The following is a 20,684-nucleotide window of genomic DNA, read 5'->3' on the forward strand; positions in this document are numbered from 1 at the left end:
GGTGTGGTAAGGACCGCCGTTGTAAAGTCCAGGGGCGGACAGATAATTTTAACTTCTGAAAAAGGGTTGCACAGTGCAAAAAAGAACTGGCCAAAAGGGTAAAAAGAAATAGCAATGTTTAATGGATGGAAGGCACAGCTTGTGAAATGAATGGGAATGCTGTAGAAAAGATCGTTTTGTGTTCTTAAAGGGCTCCTATGATCCTTGGCTGTTAAACCACAGAGGTGGAAAAGAGGAATTAATTTTACCTCTGTTTTAATGACGGTCAAGGCAGCTACTGAAGTAGGGCATGATTCTTTGGTGCCCCTCTTCTTAAAAGGTATTAATATTTGAAGATGAGGAGAGGGGCACAATTTTTTTTTTTTTTTTTTTTTTTTTTTTTAAGCTTTACAGCATGAGACTTAAGGAGCTCAGTCTAATTTTTTAGAAGAATAGTGTGAGTGGACTTGATAACAGTGTAGAAGTATCGCTGAGCTGGGGAGGTAGGGAATAGGTAGGCTGGGTGCTTATCTGAGAAAAGTACGATAAGAACCAGCACCTGCAATCTGAAAGCACACGAATGAAATTGTAAATTAGGCACCCTTTTTCAAGGGGATTAACCACTGGAACATATGTCCAAGGGTAGTGGTACACTCTCCATCCCATGATGTCTTTAAATCAAGAACACATGATTTTCTGGGACCGATGCTTCAGTCAAGTATAAAAGTTTTGGGCTCAGTCCAAGGATAACGATGAAATGACAGTCATTTATATACTGAATGTTTGAAAAATTTCTCTTGGCTTTAAATGCTAATGAAATTATGAAGTGTGGATATGAAATTAAAGACACTATCCTCCAACGATTAAATAGGACTCCATGTGCCAATTTTATATCTGACATTTCCTAACTAGAAGTTTAATTTCTGCCATATTAATAATGTTCTTTAGCACTTGTGGACAGTCAACCATCTCTGGTTTAGTGCTGTAGAATCCAGTTTAATATTTCCTTGCCAGGAAGTATTTGTATGAAATGTGGATTTCTTAATTTCATACAAACCATAATAATTCAGGTTCTGACCTAGTCATTATGATTATACTATGTTTGTACATCATGCATACAACTTTCTCTAGTGATATTTAAAAAATAGTATTAAATAATATTACAATATTTTTCATAAAAAATGGAAAAAGTTTGTGTATTTCCCTACGATATAGTAGTGTGTATGCAGGAGGATTTTTGATAAGATTAGCTAGATATATTTAAGCCTTTAGATTAATAGATAATGATTTTCAGGTACTTGAATTCATACACTGTTTCATGATTTTTGGATTAGACATTGTTGTAGGGGTGATCAAAGCCTTTTCATAACACTTCATGTTGATTTTGTTTTATTAGTGGTTAGGAGCTCCAAATAAAGTCTTGAGCCACTTTGCCTAAGACCTGTGTAATTATATGGTGGGAAATGTATCTCTTCCCAAAGAAAATATTGTCTAAATAAGCAAGATGCTACCTGTTTTGTGTGTTATCCCCACTTTACATGTGGGAAGCTCAGTACAAAGAAAAGGTGACTTTCCTGAGGTCACATAGGAAGTGCATGGCAGCCCCAAGAACTGGACATCTTTCCAGAGCCCCCATGTACATCCTTAACCAGGAGATCATCATTCCTCTGTTAATAAGGTTGAGACTGATATTTTCCAGACTGCAGTAAGTGATTTAGGTGCCTTACTGACATTTCCAGAAAGTACTGAGGAACTCAAGACATTGCAAATCTTCTATATGGACAGCTCTGAGAGAAAAAAAAAAAAAAATAGTCTTCAGTTTATTCAATTGTACTGTCACTGTAAGCAATTTACTACTTGACATAAAGAAGAGTCCTCAGACTTTGTCTCTAAGATACTGTAATGGGTTTTATACAGGTACAGATTGAGATATTTTAATTCTCTGGTTTTGCTAATGGCGATGTGACAAAAAACCCAGTATACGCGTCTTAAACGTACAAACTCAGTAATATGAAAAGTCTGCATTTTGCTTTGCAAAATACTCCTGGGGACTTTTACCAGTTCCAATGGTTGTTCACATAATTAATATAGAATACCTAACTTAGAGCCATGCAACATCTCCTTTCTAAATATGTTTATGCTCAACTGAAGTCAGCTTCCCATTTTTGTTTGTGGCTTATAATAAATGCCCTGAGCGCATTTTGCACTCAAATTAATAACCACTTTGTCATCACAAGCCTTCCTGGGGCTACCCGTTTGTTGTTTGGGTTTCTTGGGGAGAGTGGGGGGGCTGTCTTTCATAAAACAGGGTCAGCATGATTCTTTCTAGCATTTGTAAAGAGGGAACTCTGTGAAATGATCTGTCCCCTTTATTCAGATCATTTATTTCACATTTGGAAACTGGCCTTATTTTTAGTAAGCAGGGCAGTGGTATAAGCTGCCTGGTGTAAGTGGTCTGGTTGGGGATTTTTCTTATTTTTGGGTGTTGTCTGTTTAGTGTGAGACTCCAGGCAGGTGCAAGTGAACTCGGTTTCACTTGCTGTCACTACTCAGGACTGCCATCAGAAGGAGATCGCTGGCAGTGCTCACACTGCTTTCCATATCACTAACTGGGAGCGCAATAAATAGCGTTCGGCTCATTGTAAGGCTCCTGAAATGAATGTGTGCAGAGACTTCGGTTAGCTGCTTCTCTCCAGCTCAGAAGGGGTGTTAGCTGCTGGATACCTCTGTCTTTCTCTCCTGCCTTCATTGCTAGGTCTGCTGGGGTCGGGTCAAGTGGCGCTGCCCAACTTCTCAACAGGTAATCTTGTTCCTTTCTTACCACATTAGCAAGCCTGCGTTTGAAATGTGTATGCAGAGCCCATCTGCAAGACGCTGGGGTATGTTAAGGCACAGGGATTAATAAATTGCATCTCGGTAATTGGAAAAGACTGTTTGGAAGTAGGTTAAGGCACAAAACTCGCTGCCTTGTACGTCCCTGTGCCAGGTGCCAAAACGCCTGTCCTCACCAGGAAACGCAGAAGGCCGTTTCCTGGTTTTGCACAAGTGGTCAGTGTTTTGCAGATGTCAGTAGCTGGGCTGAACAAGATAGTAATTCTGCAGAGGAGCGGGGCTTGATGCTATATCTGAAATAAGAGATGACTGTGATTTTAAATTTTGTTTTAGTAACTACAGATTTCTCCTTATCCTTTTATTTTCCTGTAAGTACTGTTGTTTTTTCTCCACTGATTTAACTCTGCAGTGCTTGGGGAACTTGCTTTTTGGTGAAAGTATCTGGACAGAGACTTTAAGAGAAGAAAGAGTCCTTTAGCAAACACTTGGGTCTTCGGGCAAATTCCCTAAGGGAGAATTTTAACAGGCTCTTAACGTGTAATGCGAGGGAGTCTACAATCCTCACAGAGGCATTAAGTGTCACTGAACTGGCTTGATACTTCAGGGAGAAGTGCTGAAAAGGTGTCTTAAGACCTCAGGCAGTGGCCTCAAGACTTGGGGTCCTGTGTTTGGTACATGAGTTTCCTTGGATAGAGACAGTGAGCTGGGCCCTGTATCCCCTACCTGCTCTGGTTTGCGAGTGGGTGAGAAGTGCTGTGCAGTTCAGCAACGTGCTGCAGCTCTGGGGAACCCTAACTCACACTCCAGTGCTGCTCTGTGCCAGGTTCCCAGGGCAGGGAACTCCAGCTCACAGCTTTGGGCCAAATTGGTCCCATGAGCGTTCAGCTTCCTGGGGGATGAGGGTAAGGGTGTGTTTTGCTGCTCAGCAGGATGTGGCTAATCCTGAGCTGTATTTCTCCTGTTGCGACAGCCTCTCCTTTGTGCTCCTGAACGTGACAATATGGGGGAGGCTGCTGGTGGAGTCTGCCTTGCTCTGTTCTCTTCTGTTGGGGCTTCTTAGTGTTAGTCTACAAATAGGAACGGCTTTTAATCCTTTGTCCCTCCATGTCGGGTTGAGGGAAAGTGTTAATACTTCCAGACAGCAAATGGGAAGCGCAGAAAGATTACATGACTTGCCCAAGATGAGAGTCAGGAACAGATTCCAGATCTCTCTTCCTCTCTGGTCTTGGTATCCAGCAGTGCTTTCCCATGTCTTCCCTGGGGTGGTCAACTGCCTCCTTGCTTTGCCTGCTCTGACCATAAGAAGCCTGGGGCCTTGGCAGGACTTGAAAGCTGATGGCGCTGAGGTAGGATTGAGGCTGAGCCCTTCACTGTGGAAATATGTGGCAACCTTCAGGGAAAGTCCTGCGCATACAGAAATGAATAGGACCTCAGTGTGGCTAGGACTCCACACATGGCCTGACCCATTCTACAGGCAAGCACAAAGCCTCACTTTTCTGAGGAAGGAATGGGAATATTTTAGGCTAGCTACAGCAGATGATGGTATTTCTATGATTAATTGTGGTATGGATTAGGATGAGCAAGGTGCCTCTCAGAGTAGTAACTGGCTCAGGTATCTGGACAGAGAGAGAAATAAGTTGGCAGGCACTGCATCAAGCATCGGTTCGTTCAAGAGAGTGCTCCTGCAGTGTATTGATGTTGTGCTGAAGCTGGGTGCTCAGGATCTGGGAAATAGGAAACAGAGACTGTTCATGTCCCATCATTGCCTGAAACTCAGTAACCAACAAGCCTTTTCCCATTGTAGCTGTGCATGTCTCTAATGTAAAAAAAAAAAAAGCTTCTGGCACTGTCTGTTTCCTGGTAGATAGCTCTTTAGTCCATAAGTTCCTATCCCAGCTGGTAGCACCTGCCTGCCTTGCTGGCTGCCTCAGAAGAACAGGCACAGACAGGATGGCCTCCTCCTGCCTCACTCAGGTTCTTTCCCCTCAGCCCCATCACCAGCATAGCTCAGTAGTCAGGGAACTACGCACCATTTTGTGGATGGGGAACTGAAACACATGAAGGCACTTTCATTAGGGTTACCCAGAGAAATCTATAACAAAGTCGGAAATGTAACTCTGTAGATAAGAGCTACAGAAGTTCCCGTTCAGGCCCTGAGCTGGTCCCTAGCACTTGAGCTTCCCTTGATGTGAAGCATGGAAGCCCATACCATTCCTGTATTTTTTGTCCTCTGTAAGCTTAAACAGTTTCTGTCTTCTGAACCGGATATTTTGTCAGTCAGGATATACTGGAGGTGGTGGAACAGCTTGCTGGTTGAATCAGTTTGGAAGCTCATGCTATTAATGTTACGCAGGAACTGAGTTTTTAGCACTGAACTGTTGCTTAGCCCATGCCTCTCAGGTAAGTGAGAGGTTAAGTTAGTCAAGCTGTCCTCACTGAAAACAGTTCTGAGAGTAAGAATCCTTATCGTATTCAGAAGTGTTGAGCTCAGATTGGAAAGGGTGTAAATGACAACCAAAATGATCAGGAGATACCAAGAAGCTGGAATACACTGGCTTGTTCAGCCGGGCAAGATGGGGGAGGTCAGATTAATGTGTATATCCGGTAGAGTGGGTTTAAAAATGGAGACATGACTGTTGCTGCTGAAGGACTCTGGTGATGCAAGAACAAATGACAATAAATTGCTCATTAAAAAAACCCAACAGGCAAGGAACTAGGACTTTTAAGCATGAGACCAAAGAAGGCTTAGACTTAGCCACTCAAAGTAGCTAGGGAAATCACCTAGAAAGGTTATTTGTGTTTTTGAGATGTGATTTATGAGACTCTGGCAGTTACCTGCTATTGCCACAGGCTTGATTTAGTAGCCCATAAGTTCCGCATTTCATACAAAAATCTGGCAGAGAAGGTGCATTTGGTAGAGTGTTACTACCACTGTTCTTTCCCAAGGGAGATATTCCAGCGCTTGGGTATCCTGCTTTTCTGATAGAACAGTCCACAGGGAACTGCAACTAGCTGTGGTGTTTCTTGATCTCCTGTGATATCTGAAAAGACGTGAGCATTTGATTTCTCGGAAGGTGAAAGTAATTTCTCATAATGCGAGTGCAGATTGTTATTGCTACAGTTATTGGAATGAAAGGTTTCTCTCTGCCCGGCCTTCTTAACCCCCTTCTTTAGATGTCTTGAGTAACAAAGTCTTTTATCCTCCTCCGCTTGATGCAGAGCTTGGGCCAAATTTTTCCCTCCCTCTTTTACTAGAGGGACAGAAAAGTGACCACATTCACATCAGTGAAGTTACCCTGGGTTTAGTTTGTCACACGTGACAGCAGAACAATGGCGCTGTGCTACTAAGTGGGAGTTGTGCTTTGTGGATATTTTTTCCTATTATTATAGAGACAGCAGCAGAGTTAAGGCTATAATGAAGGGTCTCTTATAATCACACTCCTATTATGCTTTGAAAAAGGCTTTGTGAGCTTTGTATTTTGTATGTGGGCACCACAGCTAGACAATCATCTTCTGGCAGCATTTGCTGTGAATCATGCACACAGTTTGGGGGTTTCAGTACAATGTCTCAAGCATCCCTGTGTCATACTGTATTTCTCCCAAGGACATAGCCTAAAATTTAACCTCCCTGAGGAAACAAACAGGAAGGGGTTTTGCCATTTGATTTACCTGCCCAAGTCGGTAGGCTCATCCCCAAGGTTTCCTCTGTAGTCTGTGGAAAGGGAAAAGTCCCTCAAGAACACTATTCAATAGCCTGTGTTAGACTACAACTACATTGCCCCCCGGAGGAGCTTTTCTTTCCTGAGAATTCGGTGTGGTAGAAAAACTGGCTTTGTACAACTTAGCACCTAAATCAGGTGCAAAGCCTGAGACTGTGAGAATCCCCTGTCCTCTGCCAGGTGCCTGGGAATATTTTTGGGACATGAGGTGCTTTGTTTTATGTGGTGTCTCTGCAACATAGAGGTCTGAATACTGCCAAAAACATGTATTCACATATCTGCATCACATGCAAAGCTGTGTATATGGCTGACATAAAGGCAATCTAAGGCCCACAAGCATTTGGATAGGTTTTTTTAGGTCTTGTGCCCTTGTGGACAGTGTACAGGACTGGAATTCAGCCCTGCTGGCTCTACTCCCAGCAGGGAGTGCAGTGACCCTGGAGAGCATACATGGTTTTTGGTATACAATGGGAGTCAATATTGGTTTGGGTTTTTAGATATATATAAATGGAAAGTTATTGCTGAGAAATTTGAAGTAGAATTGCAGTGGGTGCTTTTGCTTTGTATACATTTTACATTGAGTCATGTAAAGCTTACAAAAGCCCTAAGGACTGATGCTTGTATAGCTTTGCTTGTGTTTTTTTTCTTTTCACACCAGGCTTCAAGAAGCGTGTGCCTTTGGTGGGTGATGGGAAGGTGGAAGAGAGATGTACAAAGACACTGCTATCTCCTAGCAGTCTCTATACGCTTGTCTGCAGTCCTGTCTGTAGAAAGCTTACCAGATATGTGAAAGACATTGTAGAGTGTATTGGTCTAGCAAGATTTAGAAAACAATCATTGTGTAAGAACTTACTTTCTCTGCATCTGGCGAAAAATTAATTCTGTACACTGTGGTTGCTCCCACTTAAATAATGACATGCAAAATTTGGATTTAGTGCAGGTTTCAGTTATAGTGAACTCATGAGAGAGGTCATGTCAATAAGAGCAACGGCTTCAGTGTCTGTTGTGATTGCGTACATTTTGTTAGAATATGGAGTGAAGGCTGGAAGTTTTCTTGCTGCATCTGATGGTAACGTTTTCAGATTCTGTGTGTCCAGCCTGAGATGACCAAGCAGATAGTGCAATCTGAGATTGAAAAATAAACTACAAACATTTCACTCAGCCCTCCTGTCAGCACTGCCTCCCCCAGATATAACTGCATCTGTTATCTTTGACAATGTCTGCTATACCGCATCATTCATCCTGTTCCTTATGCTTTGGCATTACCAGGGAAAAACATGCACATATGATACTTTTCAAGGACATGTTTATATTTCCCCTGTAACTCTTTTCCACATATTAGCATTAGGACCTGAATTCCAAGAGGCATTGAACCAGTGCTTTCAAATTACTGTGATCCATAGGTAGAAGCTGTGTTGTCAAAGCAGCATTAATCTCTTCTCAGGGGCCTGGCTTGGACAGAACTTTCACACTTGCCCATTCGTATGGTGATGTCTCTTCCCTTCCCACAGGCAGCTGAGGGGAGGCTCAGGCTCAGGAGGCTTCAAGCCACCTTCACAGCACTCTGGGCTGATCCAGCAGCAGATGTATGCAGCACGAGCCAGGGCTGGCTTAGACCTGCCTTTGGGAAGAGGCACTAAGGCTTCTCTGCTCTTAGGGCAGTCCAGGGTCTGTGTACCTCAGTGACTCCTTCCTGCCTCAGCCAGCCCCAAATGCCAGGACCAGCACAAGGCCGTTTGACCCCCAATTCTGACCAGTAAATGCAGGCGCGGGAAACAGTAGCTGGACCAGAGGGCAGAATATTTGTTGTCATCTTAAGGCCCTCTCATCTTTGGAACTTGAACATCTGATCAAACTACAAAGCTCTGGTAACAGTTTCTAAAAGCACAGCTCTTCTCTGAAAAAGACTGCAAAAGTGTTTTGTGCTTGTCTCTCAGGGACTTGGTGGCAACTGTGCGTAGCTTGCAAGTACAAAGAAACTTTTTTTTCCTAACTGTCTCCCCTCCAGATGCAGCCTGAACTCAGAGACCTGAGCTGTGGTCTTTCCATCACCCTCTGATCAGAAGTTTTGATAGAAAAGCCGAGTGTGCAGCAGCACCTGTGAGCTGGGTCCCAACAGTGTGCACAAAGGGACATCCAGGGAGTTCACTAGGTAGAGTTGTTCATGCATGAACTGGAACTGAACCCAGCTTCTGCCCTCCAGCATTATTTTGAAGAAAACAGTCACACTCTTCTCCGTAGTGCAGCTGTGCACTTACTTGCAATACTGCCTTTATTGCCTCAGGTAGAGCCTGCTGGAGGGACCTGGGGACCCAGCAGCACTCAAGGCCAATGGGACAAAGAGCTGTTTAAGCATGCTGTTGTTACCTTTCATTTAACGAGTGAGAAAGGAGAAACAAAACAGGTAGAGCAAAGAGCTGCAAAAAAACATTTCTCAGGTGGAGGCAGAACAGCTTCTATAGGCAAGGCAGACTACACCTGCAACATCTAGATAAGAAGGCGGCAATGGCTTTGCACAGAAGGTAGAAATGCATTCTATATACTCCTGCTTTCCTAAGCAAGCAATGATGTTACTTTCCGGATCGCACTATTCTCAGCTATTTCACAAAATTGTGGTAAGAATTACTGACAAAAGAGGATTCAGCCAGCACTGCTGGCCTCTGTCCAGCCAGGCTCAGTCCCCTCAGCCCCCCTCATCTTCTTGAGCCCTCCCTCCTGTGCAAGAAGGAAAGGAGGGCCAAGGTCTGGGGAGGCTGCAAGTGCCTTTTTCAAGCTGATCTGCAAACTGGGAGCTGAACTCACATCCTTGGCTAGGGTTTACCTCACACACAAGCAAGACCAGTGACCCCCAACTCACTTAATGGGCCTGGGATTCAGGTGCCAGCTGAGCTTCTGGTCAAGGTCTCTTCCCTCCTCTTCCTGCTTTGGGATGTGAGGGTGTAAAGGCTCACAGTCAGACTGCCACCTTCTCTGGCAGACAACACCAGAGGAGAAACCTCAAGCAGAAGCAAGGAAAGTCATTGGTTTCCTATGTACCCTCAACAGCTCATGATCTTGGTTATTTCTTAGAGCAAACAAGTCAGATCAGGGCTCATTCCAACCACAGCAGGCACTAAGTAGAGCTTGGGGACAGGGAGGAGTCTGACTGGCAAGCCTGCTGATACAAAACTTGCAGTAGACAAACCAGTGCTCAGGATCCAAGCAAAAAACAGGTTTGGTGACTTCTTTTGTCCTGTAGGAAATGGTGAGAGTCGTGCAGGACCAGAGGCTGAGCGCTCTGAAATGGGGTCAGGCCATCTTTCCGGACAGTGCCTGTTCAGTTGGTGATTAGGAACAAACTCTTGAGGGACAGCTCCAGGGCCAAATTCACCTCTTAAAGAGTTTGTACCCCGATACTTGCTCTCTCAAGCATGCTGATATAAGGTTCTCTTTGCTGTGGATTTGGGTGTCAGGATTAGCTTTGGTATCTGACGATACAGGATCTCCAAATGAAGCTTTACCCTTGAATGGGGCATTTATAACTCACCACCACCACTTTGTCTCCCACCTCCTTCCTCCTCAGGCAAAGGAGGCCTACAAAGAGGGGAGTTTAAAGAGCTGAAGACATTGTCTTTGTCAGTTTGGATGAAACTGGCTAACGGGGGGGAAAGGTAGATGCAGGTACCAACATGCTCTGGCACCTGGAGCAATCAGCTCTTTTGGCCAAAAGCCTCAGAAAGCTGAGGAATGGGCCATGTGAGAGAACGGTTCAATAATGTTTATAAAGCACAGTTATGCTTCTAAATGTTTGCTGTGTCCCAGACTCTTCCAGCTGATAAAAACAACAGCAGGCTGTCATGCCTGATTCTCTCTCACCATTTCAGCCTTGCAGGTAGAGGAGAATCCGTAACAAGATAGGGAAAGAAAGACAAGACAAATTCTCTTTCCCAGTCCATGGAAAAATAACCTGTTGGATTATCATCTGGAAACTGTGGAAGGTGCCAACATGAGCAACGAGAGGCCAGTGAACCCCAGCTCATCTACACTGACCGAGGGCCTGAAGAGAAAGAGGGGAAGACCAAAGAAGCAGCCACAGGTGAGGACACATCATCCTAAGAGGCTGCCTGAGGATACTATGACATTAGCCTGATTGATAGGATTTGCAGGCAGCCCTGGGAAGTGGCTCACTAAGAAAGAGCAAGGGAAGCTGAGGTGTTCTGTGGTAAACATTATTGCTATTCAGGAAAGCAGCAGTATGTGCACCCTGGGGCATCTCAGCCACTGGCTTCAGAGGTGCCTCTAATGTGACAGACCATGACTGTTCAGGCCAGGAAATGGCACGAGAAGAGCTAGCCAGATCTCTGTTCTAGTCTGGAGACTTTCAGGTGTCATCACTCTCTGTTTCTGCACCGGTACTTACATAGAGCGGAGAAGGCCAAGGCCTTTTCTCTCCCCATTTCAGGCACTATGGCCAGAGTCCTGGAAACTTACTCATTTCCCCAGCCCAAAAGACAAAGGGGTAGGGGTATTTCTGGCCATTTTCTAATGCACTTCACAGCTGGAAAAGCAGAGACAACCGGGTATTTAGTGGTCTGGGTGCTATTTTTGGTGTAAGACAGTCTTAAGACACATTAGAATGAGAAGCTGTAAGTTGTTCCAGAGATCATCCTGCTTAAATTATTTTCTCCTTTTATCCCAGGAGGAGGCTGTGGGACCATTGCCAGTGAAGAAACCACGAGGAAGACCAAAAGGAAGCAAGAAAGTGACTACTGTATTGGGACAAATGGTAAGAGTAAATGGCTTATATTCTTTTATGGGGGAGAGAGAAGCTGGCTGTCCCTTCTTGAAGCATTGCTAGAGAGACAAGCAGGGAGGTCTCTCTTAGCTTAAAAATAGAATGAAAGTTGCCCCTAATTCAGCTCAGCTTTAATTGCCACTCTTGGACAAACCAGTTATTGTGGTTTTAGTCCTAACTCGCCTCCCAGCCTTCCTGTGTTGCCAGTGCCTGTTCAGCAGCTTCCTTCTAGCATTTCTCTTCCACCATTGCCAAATAATCACAACCAGTGTAGTCTGGCAGGTGTTTCCTCCTCAACTGTCTTCTATCCCCAGCTTTTGCCTTTTCTGCTACTTGTCTCACAAGAACTTTTTATTCAGAGGTCACCTTGGCCAGGTTTGGTGTATTAGTCATGGTGCCCAGCAAACATGAGAGCTGAAAATTTTTTTTTTTTTTTTTCCCCCCCTGTGTTTTCAATAAAGGCAGAACCTTCTGTTGGGAAAAGGCCAAGAGGGAGGCCCCGCAAGTGGGTGAGTACAGTGTTCAGTCCTTTTCATCTTCTCCAGTCACAGATCCTGGGGCATTTTCAGTTGCATTTGTTCTTCTCAGGCTCTCTATCTGCAATGACATTCTTTCAGCCTAGGTGGCCTGGAAATCTAACCTGTTAGGGAAGCTCTAACTACCTTTCCAGTCACCCCTAAGATTCACATCCTGAAGAATTCTGAGAGCCCAGGAGAGCTGCTGTACTTAATTCAAGACATACCAGTCTTCCACGGTGCTTTCCAAGGCTTGGAATGTCAGACCAGAGATTCCATCCTTTTTCAGGCAGAGGGGTTGTCTTCCCAGGAGTCTTGAAAGAGTGAAAGTGATTGCTTAGCATGTCAGTTTGTTTCAAAAGAAGAAACTTAAAATTAAGCAAAAAGAGAAATTTGGTGAATGACAAAACTTTGAATCTTGCCAGCAGGAGGCTCTTTTATGCAGCAAACAAAGGATTAGTAAAAATCAGTAGATGAAGATAGAACATTTCAGGCATGAAAACAAATGAAAGCTTTTACTTAATAAAGATATTCAGTCCTGTGGACAATTAATGGCATGTTATCTATCATTAGGAGTGATTTAAAAAACGCACAACAACCAAAACCATTATTTGGTGTCTATCTGTTACCACAACAAATTCTAGACCAAACCCAAGCTGTGCACTTGCTGCAGAAATCCACAGGTTTGTTCTACAGCTGCGGTGCCACAGGAGTGCTTAGGATGGAAAGGGACACTGTCTGGTTCAGCCGAAACAGAGGGATAAGAGGAGTCTGTGAGGGCTACGCAGGAGGCTTGGAAGAAAATCTTCACCAGGGAGGAAGTGCCAGGATGTGGGAGAGATTAGAAGACTTTCCTGACATGACAGTGACCTTGGCATGCAAATATTTCTTGGATAGTGGTGGAGGAAACTGTCTGCAAACCCAGTGCAGAACTGAATCTCCCAGACAAGAGATCTACTCCATAAATCTGTCCAATTGCTGTTTCTTCTTTGAAATCCAGATGAGAAGGTCACAGTCTGGTTCAGCACATAGCTTTTGCTAAAAGCCCATTGCTTTTTCTAAGCCCATTTATATTATGTTATTTAAATACACTGTGTAAGGAAAGCTGGTGTGTTACCAGTGCTTAAAGCAACCAGCTCTGCAAACTGGGATCCTCAAGCTCTATGGAAAAGCATTGGAGGGAGAAATGGCTGTGTCTTAGAGACCACAGCATCTTACCCAGTGAGTTCTGCTGGTGTCATTCATGGGCTGACAAATCTCAAAGAGAAGCAGGAGGACCTAGAAGGACATGAATAAAAAGGACAGTGTTCTCCCTTTCAGTAGTGGTAGGGTGCCACAGCCAGGTTGCTGTGAAAAGCCCAAAGTGCATTTGGAGGAAAAATAAACATCTCAGGGCTGCAAAGTAGAAAAAGAAAAAAAAGGTTTGGGTTTTTTTAGAAGATGTCTTTGTTTTTTAGAGAGAGGAAGAAGTGAGATAAGGGAAAAAATACAAAGCAGCAGCAAATTAGGAGGGAAGATGCCCTTTTATGAATTAGGTGCAAGCAAGCAAGAAAAATTACTTGAACATGTATAGCTCAGAAATATATACTAGAGCCATGCGCATTGGAGAGATATCAGAAAGGGATAAGGAGGCACAGCCAGTCCTAGGTCTCAATTCCCTTTCAAGGACAGAGTGGGTCAGAAGGAGCTCAGATTCTGTGGGGAAGATGTTATTTTCCTGCCCAAAGACTCTATAAGCAGGGATACGTAGATTGTTCCCTGGACCAGATGAGGAGCACAGCTCTGTTTAAGCAGAGCATCCAGGACAAAAGGGACTGTGGGAAGGGAGGCCAGTCGTATGAGGTTCAACAAGGCCAAGTGCTAGGTCCTGCACTTGGGTCACAACAACCCCATGCAACACTACAGGCTTGGGGAAGAGTAGCTGGAGAGCTGCCTGGCGGAAAAGGACCTGGGGGTGTTGGTCAACAGCTGGCTGAATATGAGCCAGCAGTGTGCTCAGGTGGCCAAGAAGGCCGATTGCATCCTGGCTCGTATCAGGAATAGTGCAGCCAGCAGGATTAGGGAAGTGATCATCCGCCTGTCCTCGGCACTGGTGAGGCCGCACCTCGAGTACTGTGTTCAGTTTTGGGCCCCTCACTACAAGAAGGACATTGAGATGCTGGAGCGTGTCCAGAGTAGGGTGACGAAACTGGTGATGGGCTAGAGCACAGGTCCTGTGAGGAGTGGCTGAGGGAGCTGGGGTTGTTTAGTCTGGAGAAGAGGAGGCTGAGGGGAGACCTTATTGCTCTCTACAACTACCTGAAAGGAGGCTGTAGCGAGGTGGGGGTTGGCTTCTTCCATCAAGTAACAAGCGATAGGACAAGAGGAAATGGCCTCAAGTTGCGCCAGGCGAGGTTTAGGTTGGATATTAGGAAAAACTTCCTCACTGAAAGGGTAGTCAGGCACTGGAAGAGGCTGCCCAGGGAAGTGGTTGAGTCCCCATCCCTGGAGGTATTTAGAAGACGTGTAGATGTGGTGCTTAGGGACATGGTTTAGTGGTGGACTTGGCAGTGCTAGGTTAATGGTTGGACTTGATGTTCTTAAAGGTCTTTTCCAACCTAAACGATTCTATGATTATCTGCTGATAGAGAACAGAGCTGAACATTGCTGAGCTGGACTGAAAATGCCAGGGTAATACAGCTAAGTGTGAGACACAGCATCAGGGTGAGCTAGGGCTGGGAACAGGGACAGACCTGTACAGCCAGAAAATGTACCTCTGACCCCCAGGTAACATGGATCAAAGGTAATTTTATAAAAATAAAATGAGAGATATTATAGGTGTTCCCTGAAGGATCATGGTTGCAGGGTTCTCCCTGCTCTGAGAATTTGTCCTGGATGAGAGGGTTTCTCACTCCGGGCTGGGTGCTGGCAGCATGCTCTTCAGATGTGGTTGAGACAGTTTGAACTCTGGTAAGTTACCAATTGCTTTGCACCAGAATTTCAGACAGGCCCCAGAGGCAAACAGATGGAAGAAGTTTCAGGGAGCTCAGAAGCTGACCATTAGAAGTTACTCTGAAGTTGCAACCCAGCTAGAAAGCAATAGCTAGGAGAGGAATATTTGTGCTAAAAAGAAGCACTGATGAGAAGAGCAACATCATATGGCATACCCTCACCAGGTGAAAGTAGGGTCAGGGACTGGCATCCAGATGGTTGCATGAGCGCTGACATCTGAGTGGTGTGACAGTCCTTCCTCGGGAGCAGTGAAAGGTGGCAGGATTTTGCAAGTAGCTTCGAAGCAGTCTGGATATTGCTGAATTTGAGATGGGGTACGAGGGATATGCATCAGCAGGTGCAATTTGACATGGCCACGTGCATGAGGGGAGGCAGAGATTGAGAAGAGAGGGGGAAGGAGGCGTCAGCTACTGTCTTGTCTTGGGCAATGGTACAAACGGATGTGTCCTCTATGTGTAGCCATGAACTACAATGGGTAAATACAAATGCGGAGACCAAGGGACTCTAGAGGAGCTGGCAGGCAGTTTCTGGCACTAGTTTATGCATTCTTCATTTAATAGGCAAGTTTAACCCTCAGGAGTGCTACAGTGCCTTTTTGCTTCCTGCCTGGTAAGGGAAAGAGCAAGCAATGGAATTCTGGGGGAGGAACAGATTCAGTCCCAGCTTCTGCTGTTGCCATGATGCAGTCTGAACCGGAGCAGAGCAGCTTTGGCTGTGAAACTCTGTTATTGTAGGGTTCAGGAAAGCCAAAAAAGGTGAAGTACATACTATAAAAAGCCGAGGATCCTATGCAGGACAAGTCTGAGAGACGGTTTCAGAGCAAGGGACAGTTTATAAAACACCTGCTGACAGGGCTGACTTGTGGTTAAGCTGACAGTCATAGTGATAGAATAGCTGCTTTGTAGCTATTCTGTGTGCCTGACATAGCTGCAGGGAGACCTTTCCTCCCCAGGCGCAGGCTCTGCAGTGGAAAAGGAAATGGGGGAAGCCGGGCAGCATTGAGAACATGCTCCCCAACATCTTGTGGGGCACAGACACCCGTGTGTATGCTGTCAGAAGCTAACTTCTGAAATAAAGCTAGCTGGAATAGTTTTCCTGTCCTATGTTCTCTTTTTTTGTAGGTAGAAGTGCAATTTCAAAAAAAGTTTTTCCATGGAAATTCTTTTTTCTGTAATGGTAATTTAATTAAAACACTTCCTTATAAATTCAGTTGGCACTTTATTCTTCCTTGAGACCTTTATGCTGCACAGAAGCAGCAAGACAACAGTTTGGAGCATCCTGATATCTCCCAGGATGCATTAATAGTGATATCAAATGTCTGGTATTCCTCAGCTGTGTGTGTACCTACACTTCTTTTTATTTTTATTTTTTTTAGAATCATAGAATAATTTAGGTTGGAAGGGCCCACTGGAGATCTTTAGTTCAAACCACTGCTCAAAGCAGGTCTAATTGGATCAGGGTGCTCAGGGATTTGCCCAGTCTATAAACACCTATAGTATGCTAGAAATAATTTATAGCAATCCCTCATCTATAACAGGCTGCAAATGAGGTTGGAAAAGACTCAAAGGCTCTTCCAGCCATTCTCTTCTGTAACAGATTGTAGTAGCTGTAGTTCTAGGGTTAGGCTTGGCATTTTGTGGTTAAATTAATTTTGTGTGCCAGAGCTGTAAGTTAGGGTGCTCGTTACTATAAACAATGAGCTGCATAGTAATTTAAAAAAAAAAAAAATCTTTGCTACATGCCAATTTATTGAAGTTAAGACTTTTTGTACACTGGCTCCTTTTTCTTTTTTTCATTTTAATGTTTCAAAATGTGTCATTCTAACTTTGGTTAGTGAAACATTCTGATGTTTCAGTTCAAAATTAATTTGTTTTCATAGCTGAGGAGTTTGGGGGGGGGGGGGGGGGGCGGGGGGTAAAACCAAAGCAGAAGAAAAAGAACAGCCACTTGGTTTTTAATTTTCAATGGACAAAATGTTTAGTTGTTCAGGAAAATATCCTGAAATATAGAAAGTGTTCTCAAGTATGAAAAAATTTCTCCACGGCTGCATAATGGGGAGATTTTTTCAAAAAGTGTGGGGCCATGGGGCTGTGTGTCTCACAAGACTGGTAATACGGTGGCTTATTATGGATTCTGACAACGATTCAGAGATGCTTGTGAATGTGTGTGGACACTACATGCACTGGTGCTTGCTCTTGCGTATGGTTGGATATAGCAAGTGGTGGCAAACGGGCATGCTTTCAGGGCTGCACAGTCTTATTTAAATAACATTAATCAAAGGCATTTTGTTTTCCATCTACTTTGTGTATTCGCAATTTTGTCTCTTGATACCTAATTTTATGTGGGGGGTTTTGTTTGTTTTTGGTGTTTTTCTTCATAGCCTCAACTAGTTGTCCCAGAAGAAGCATCTCAGGAAGGAAATCCTCAGGGAAGCAGTGACTTGAATTTGAACTCAACACCAGCCACACAAGGTTTGAAATTAGATAATCATAATTACACAAGACTAAACCATGCAGCCATGCTCCTGGCAAACCATGCATGTACCCCCAAAGCTCTAGCATTGGCTGCAATCATTCTGGTATATCCTACAAACTGAGGAGAATTTGGAAGGCTTCCAGGCACGTTACAACAGGAGGGGTAGCACATTCCTTCCATCTAATTCAGTTGTGACTACTTCTGGAGAAGTGGAGGCAGAAAAGAGGGATGGGAAGAGAATCTGTATCTTTGTCTTTCCAAGAAGTCCTGTATCTGAGATTCTGGTCACTGGTATAGGTATGGCTCAGTGAAATTGTCTGGCTGTGCTATACAGAAAGTGAAAACAGTCTACCATGAATGTCTTACCTTGCTTGAAAAAAAAATAAAAAAGAAAAGAGTTGAAGATCCCTCGACATTTGGGACATCCTAGCATGCTGGGTTAACTCCAGCATGCTTCCATGATAGTCTTGCTCTTTCCTTCCTGTCTTGTACTCTAAGGCAGTGCTCTCTGTTAGTGGCTGGTACAGTGTGCATGTACTCTGTGCATCAGCAGCACGGAGAATGACGACACCGGCAAGTTTCTATATAGGGCTGCAAGTTATCTAAGCTTCTCTGAGATGAGATGCCAGATAACTGTTATCACTGTCATAGGAACTTACACATGTACCGCCCAGAGCCACAGCCCCACTACAACCCTGGGAAAGTGCAAATCCAAGCCCAGCCTGTACCAGTCAGGGCTGTTTCTGAGGTAGATGCCAGGAAAATGTGCGTGCAGCTGAGTCCTACCTTCAGTGAGCATCGTAGGAAGCTATTCATTAAATATTTTCCCTTGAGTGAGAGGGGGAAGGGGCCAGCAACCCAGGAGAGGCAGATGTTGCCTTGTTTTTCCATGTGGTCAGCACAGCTGCTCCCTCATCCCGCTGCCGTTAGTGCTGTTGAGCATGGCGTGCGAAGCAAGCTAACTGACGCTGGGCAGCCAAACCCAATCTCAGGTTCTTAGAAAGTCCCTGGAAATGCCACATGATAAAACGCCAGAGTAGTTAACCTCAGTTGCTCGGTTCAGTTTCCTCTCGGGCTCCTGCTCCCGTATCACTTCCTGCCACCAAGTTGTGTGATGACATCAGCAGAGCCGCAGGCTCACAGATGATGAGCTCACCTCCGGCCCAGTCGCTGCCTCTTTGTAGTACTCATAAGCATCGCCCAAAACCACAGCCGATGTGGGTACTTTCTTCTTCCTTTCAGTTTGAGTGGGACCGAGGGCAGTGGCATGAGGAATATGTTTCCCTCCTGTCGCAATGAGGTAGAACCAGATGTGACAGGATAAGCGGATGCTGCGGTCAGTGGGAGACAGCAGTGCAGCAGACAACACTGTAGTGCAAACCGCCCTGTGTCTGCACGCTTAGCGCCAGGGGTGGAGAGGGGAGTTTTGCTGTTGGGGAAGGTGTGCACTTCTGTGAGGCAAAAAAACGCCAGTTGAAAATCAGTGGGGATAAGCCTGTACAGTATGAAACCTGGCAGTCCTCTGGAAAATTTCATAACAGCTGTTATTAGCTCAGGAACTTGAGATGGAGTGGTAATCCTGTCTTAGAAACTTCTGACTAAAAAGGGAAAGAGGAGACTTACTATTCTGACTTACTGGAAACTACAGATCCTGTGGCTTGTTTGCAAGTGAGATGCAGCTGTAGTAGCTTTCAGACAGGTAGTTTCTGGATGAGCCCATTCGATGGGTCTGGGTTTAACTTAGATATTATACGCCTGCCAGCTTTTGTGCTACTCGTGCAGGCGGCTACTGCTCTGAGATTTGTTAGCAGGAGTCTGCAATCACATAATAATCTGCTATAGGCACAGCCAGAGATTTTAGTCATTCTGGGGTTCGTTGTTTTGCTTTTTCCTTTCAGGTTAGGATTTTTGAGCCGCTCTGCTAGAGGGAGGGCATGGGAGGATCCATGTGCTTGCTGATCCTGCAGGTTGTACGCCGTACAGCTCTGAGTGGGAAAGAGATCTGCTCTGGGCTTCATGTCTGCAACATTAAGGAAGGAAGAATTGCTGAAATAAACAATGACTGACTCCCTGCTTTTCAGTCTGTCATGGGGAGAATCAAGAAATAGGAAGAGCCAAACTAGAAATATACACAACTTGCAAGCCTGCCATGGGGCAGAGAGCTGGTTTAAAGCTCGCTGATGTTTTTCCATGGCCTTTGTAGCTGGGGATCCAGCTCTGGATTTCCCAAGGCGCTGGTTATGGGTGACTCTAGGTTATCCAGGAGCAGGCAGGGGTTTGTTAATGGTTTGGGCTGTATTGTTTTGCTACCTGCAGATGCTGTCAATCACAACTCAGTTGTTAAGAAGTCTTCTGTTTGTCTGGGCCAAGAAGCATTTGTCTTCTCTTCCATGAGTACCACTACCGAATGATTGAGGAAGCGGATTCCTAAGCCACAAAAGCGGCCTTGGTTTGTTTCAATAACCTTGCTTGGCTAATGGAGTATAGGTGTGAGAGGGAAAGAGCTTGCTTTATGGCAAAAGTTCCAAGACCCAGTCCAAAACCAGAAGCAGCCTTAGGATCTTGCTTCTTATTGTCTGTCTTTCCTTTCCTTGTTCTTCTCAGTACATTGAGAGATGGAGCAGCTGCAAACTCCTTTGTCTCACTTTGTTCCTTCTGCTGCCCCAATGGTCACCTCAGCTTTCCTGAAACCAAGGGGTTAGCCACAGATCAGAGCAAGCCTGTGTAGCCAGAAACATTCCCCACTCTGAGACAATTTCCAGACCTTCTGTGCATCTGTTTTCCTGATGTTTATGGCTTTGGGTAAGGCACTCCTGGTACTTTGTGTCTCATGAGGATCCAGGGTGGCAGTTGGAAATACATATAACTGCTCACAGCAGAGGCTGATCATGTGTGTTTCCATAGCAGAAGCCAGAAAATTTCACACAGACTGTAACTTTTGGACTTTCAATAGCCTCATGCTGAGGCCTGCTGCCAGGGAAGCCATTTGTGTCAGGCTTTAGCCTGGAGCTGATACAAGAGCAATGGGAATGTTGTTGTGAAGACCTTTGGTTGTTTGGGAATGGATCCTTGCCACCTTTTAACCTTGCACTGACTCTGTAATGGGGCATTTGGGCAGCTAGGCTCCTGGACCCAGAGCTCTAACCCTCTCTCTCCCATGATCTTTCCCTTTAGGCATCACTGGAAAAGACGGTTCCAGGCCTGGCAAAACTACTGGTCTTAGGAGATCTCTGAGTAACATCCCTGCCACAGCTCAGTAGTATGCCACCTGTTCACGTTTTGCTGAAGCCAGAGGACTGGAAAGCAAACAGGATTTTTAATGTCATATTTCAAATTCTTCCTTTGTGATAATTTTGGCCAAGCTTTCTCTCCCGTTGTCTGCTAGCTTACCCCAAACAT

At 44.9% G+C, this 20,684-nt stretch overlaps 1 protein-coding gene across 1 annotated transcript; it reads left to right on the forward strand.

Moving 5' to 3' along the window:
• Nucleotides 1-2,696: 2,696 nt before the first annotated feature.
• Nucleotides 2,697-20,684, forward strand: LOC309595142 (uncharacterized protein). Its single transcript, XM_082321691.1, has 6 exons — nt 2,697-2,779; nt 10,394-10,605; nt 11,209-11,295; nt 11,766-11,813; nt 17,191-17,281; nt 20,460-20,684. Exons 2-6 carry the CDS (start codon nt 10,516-10,518, stop codon nt 20,543-20,545), a joined length of 402 nt encoding a protein of 133 aa, XP_082177817.1. The 5' UTR covers nt 2,697-2,779; nt 10,394-10,515; the 3' UTR covers nt 20,546-20,684.

Source organism: Platalea leucorodia (assembly GCF_965183815.1).
Source record: "Platalea leucorodia genome assembly, chromosome: 9".
In the NCBI taxonomy this organism is placed as follows: domain Eukaryota; kingdom Metazoa; phylum Chordata; class Aves; order Pelecaniformes; family Threskiornithidae; genus Platalea; species Platalea leucorodia.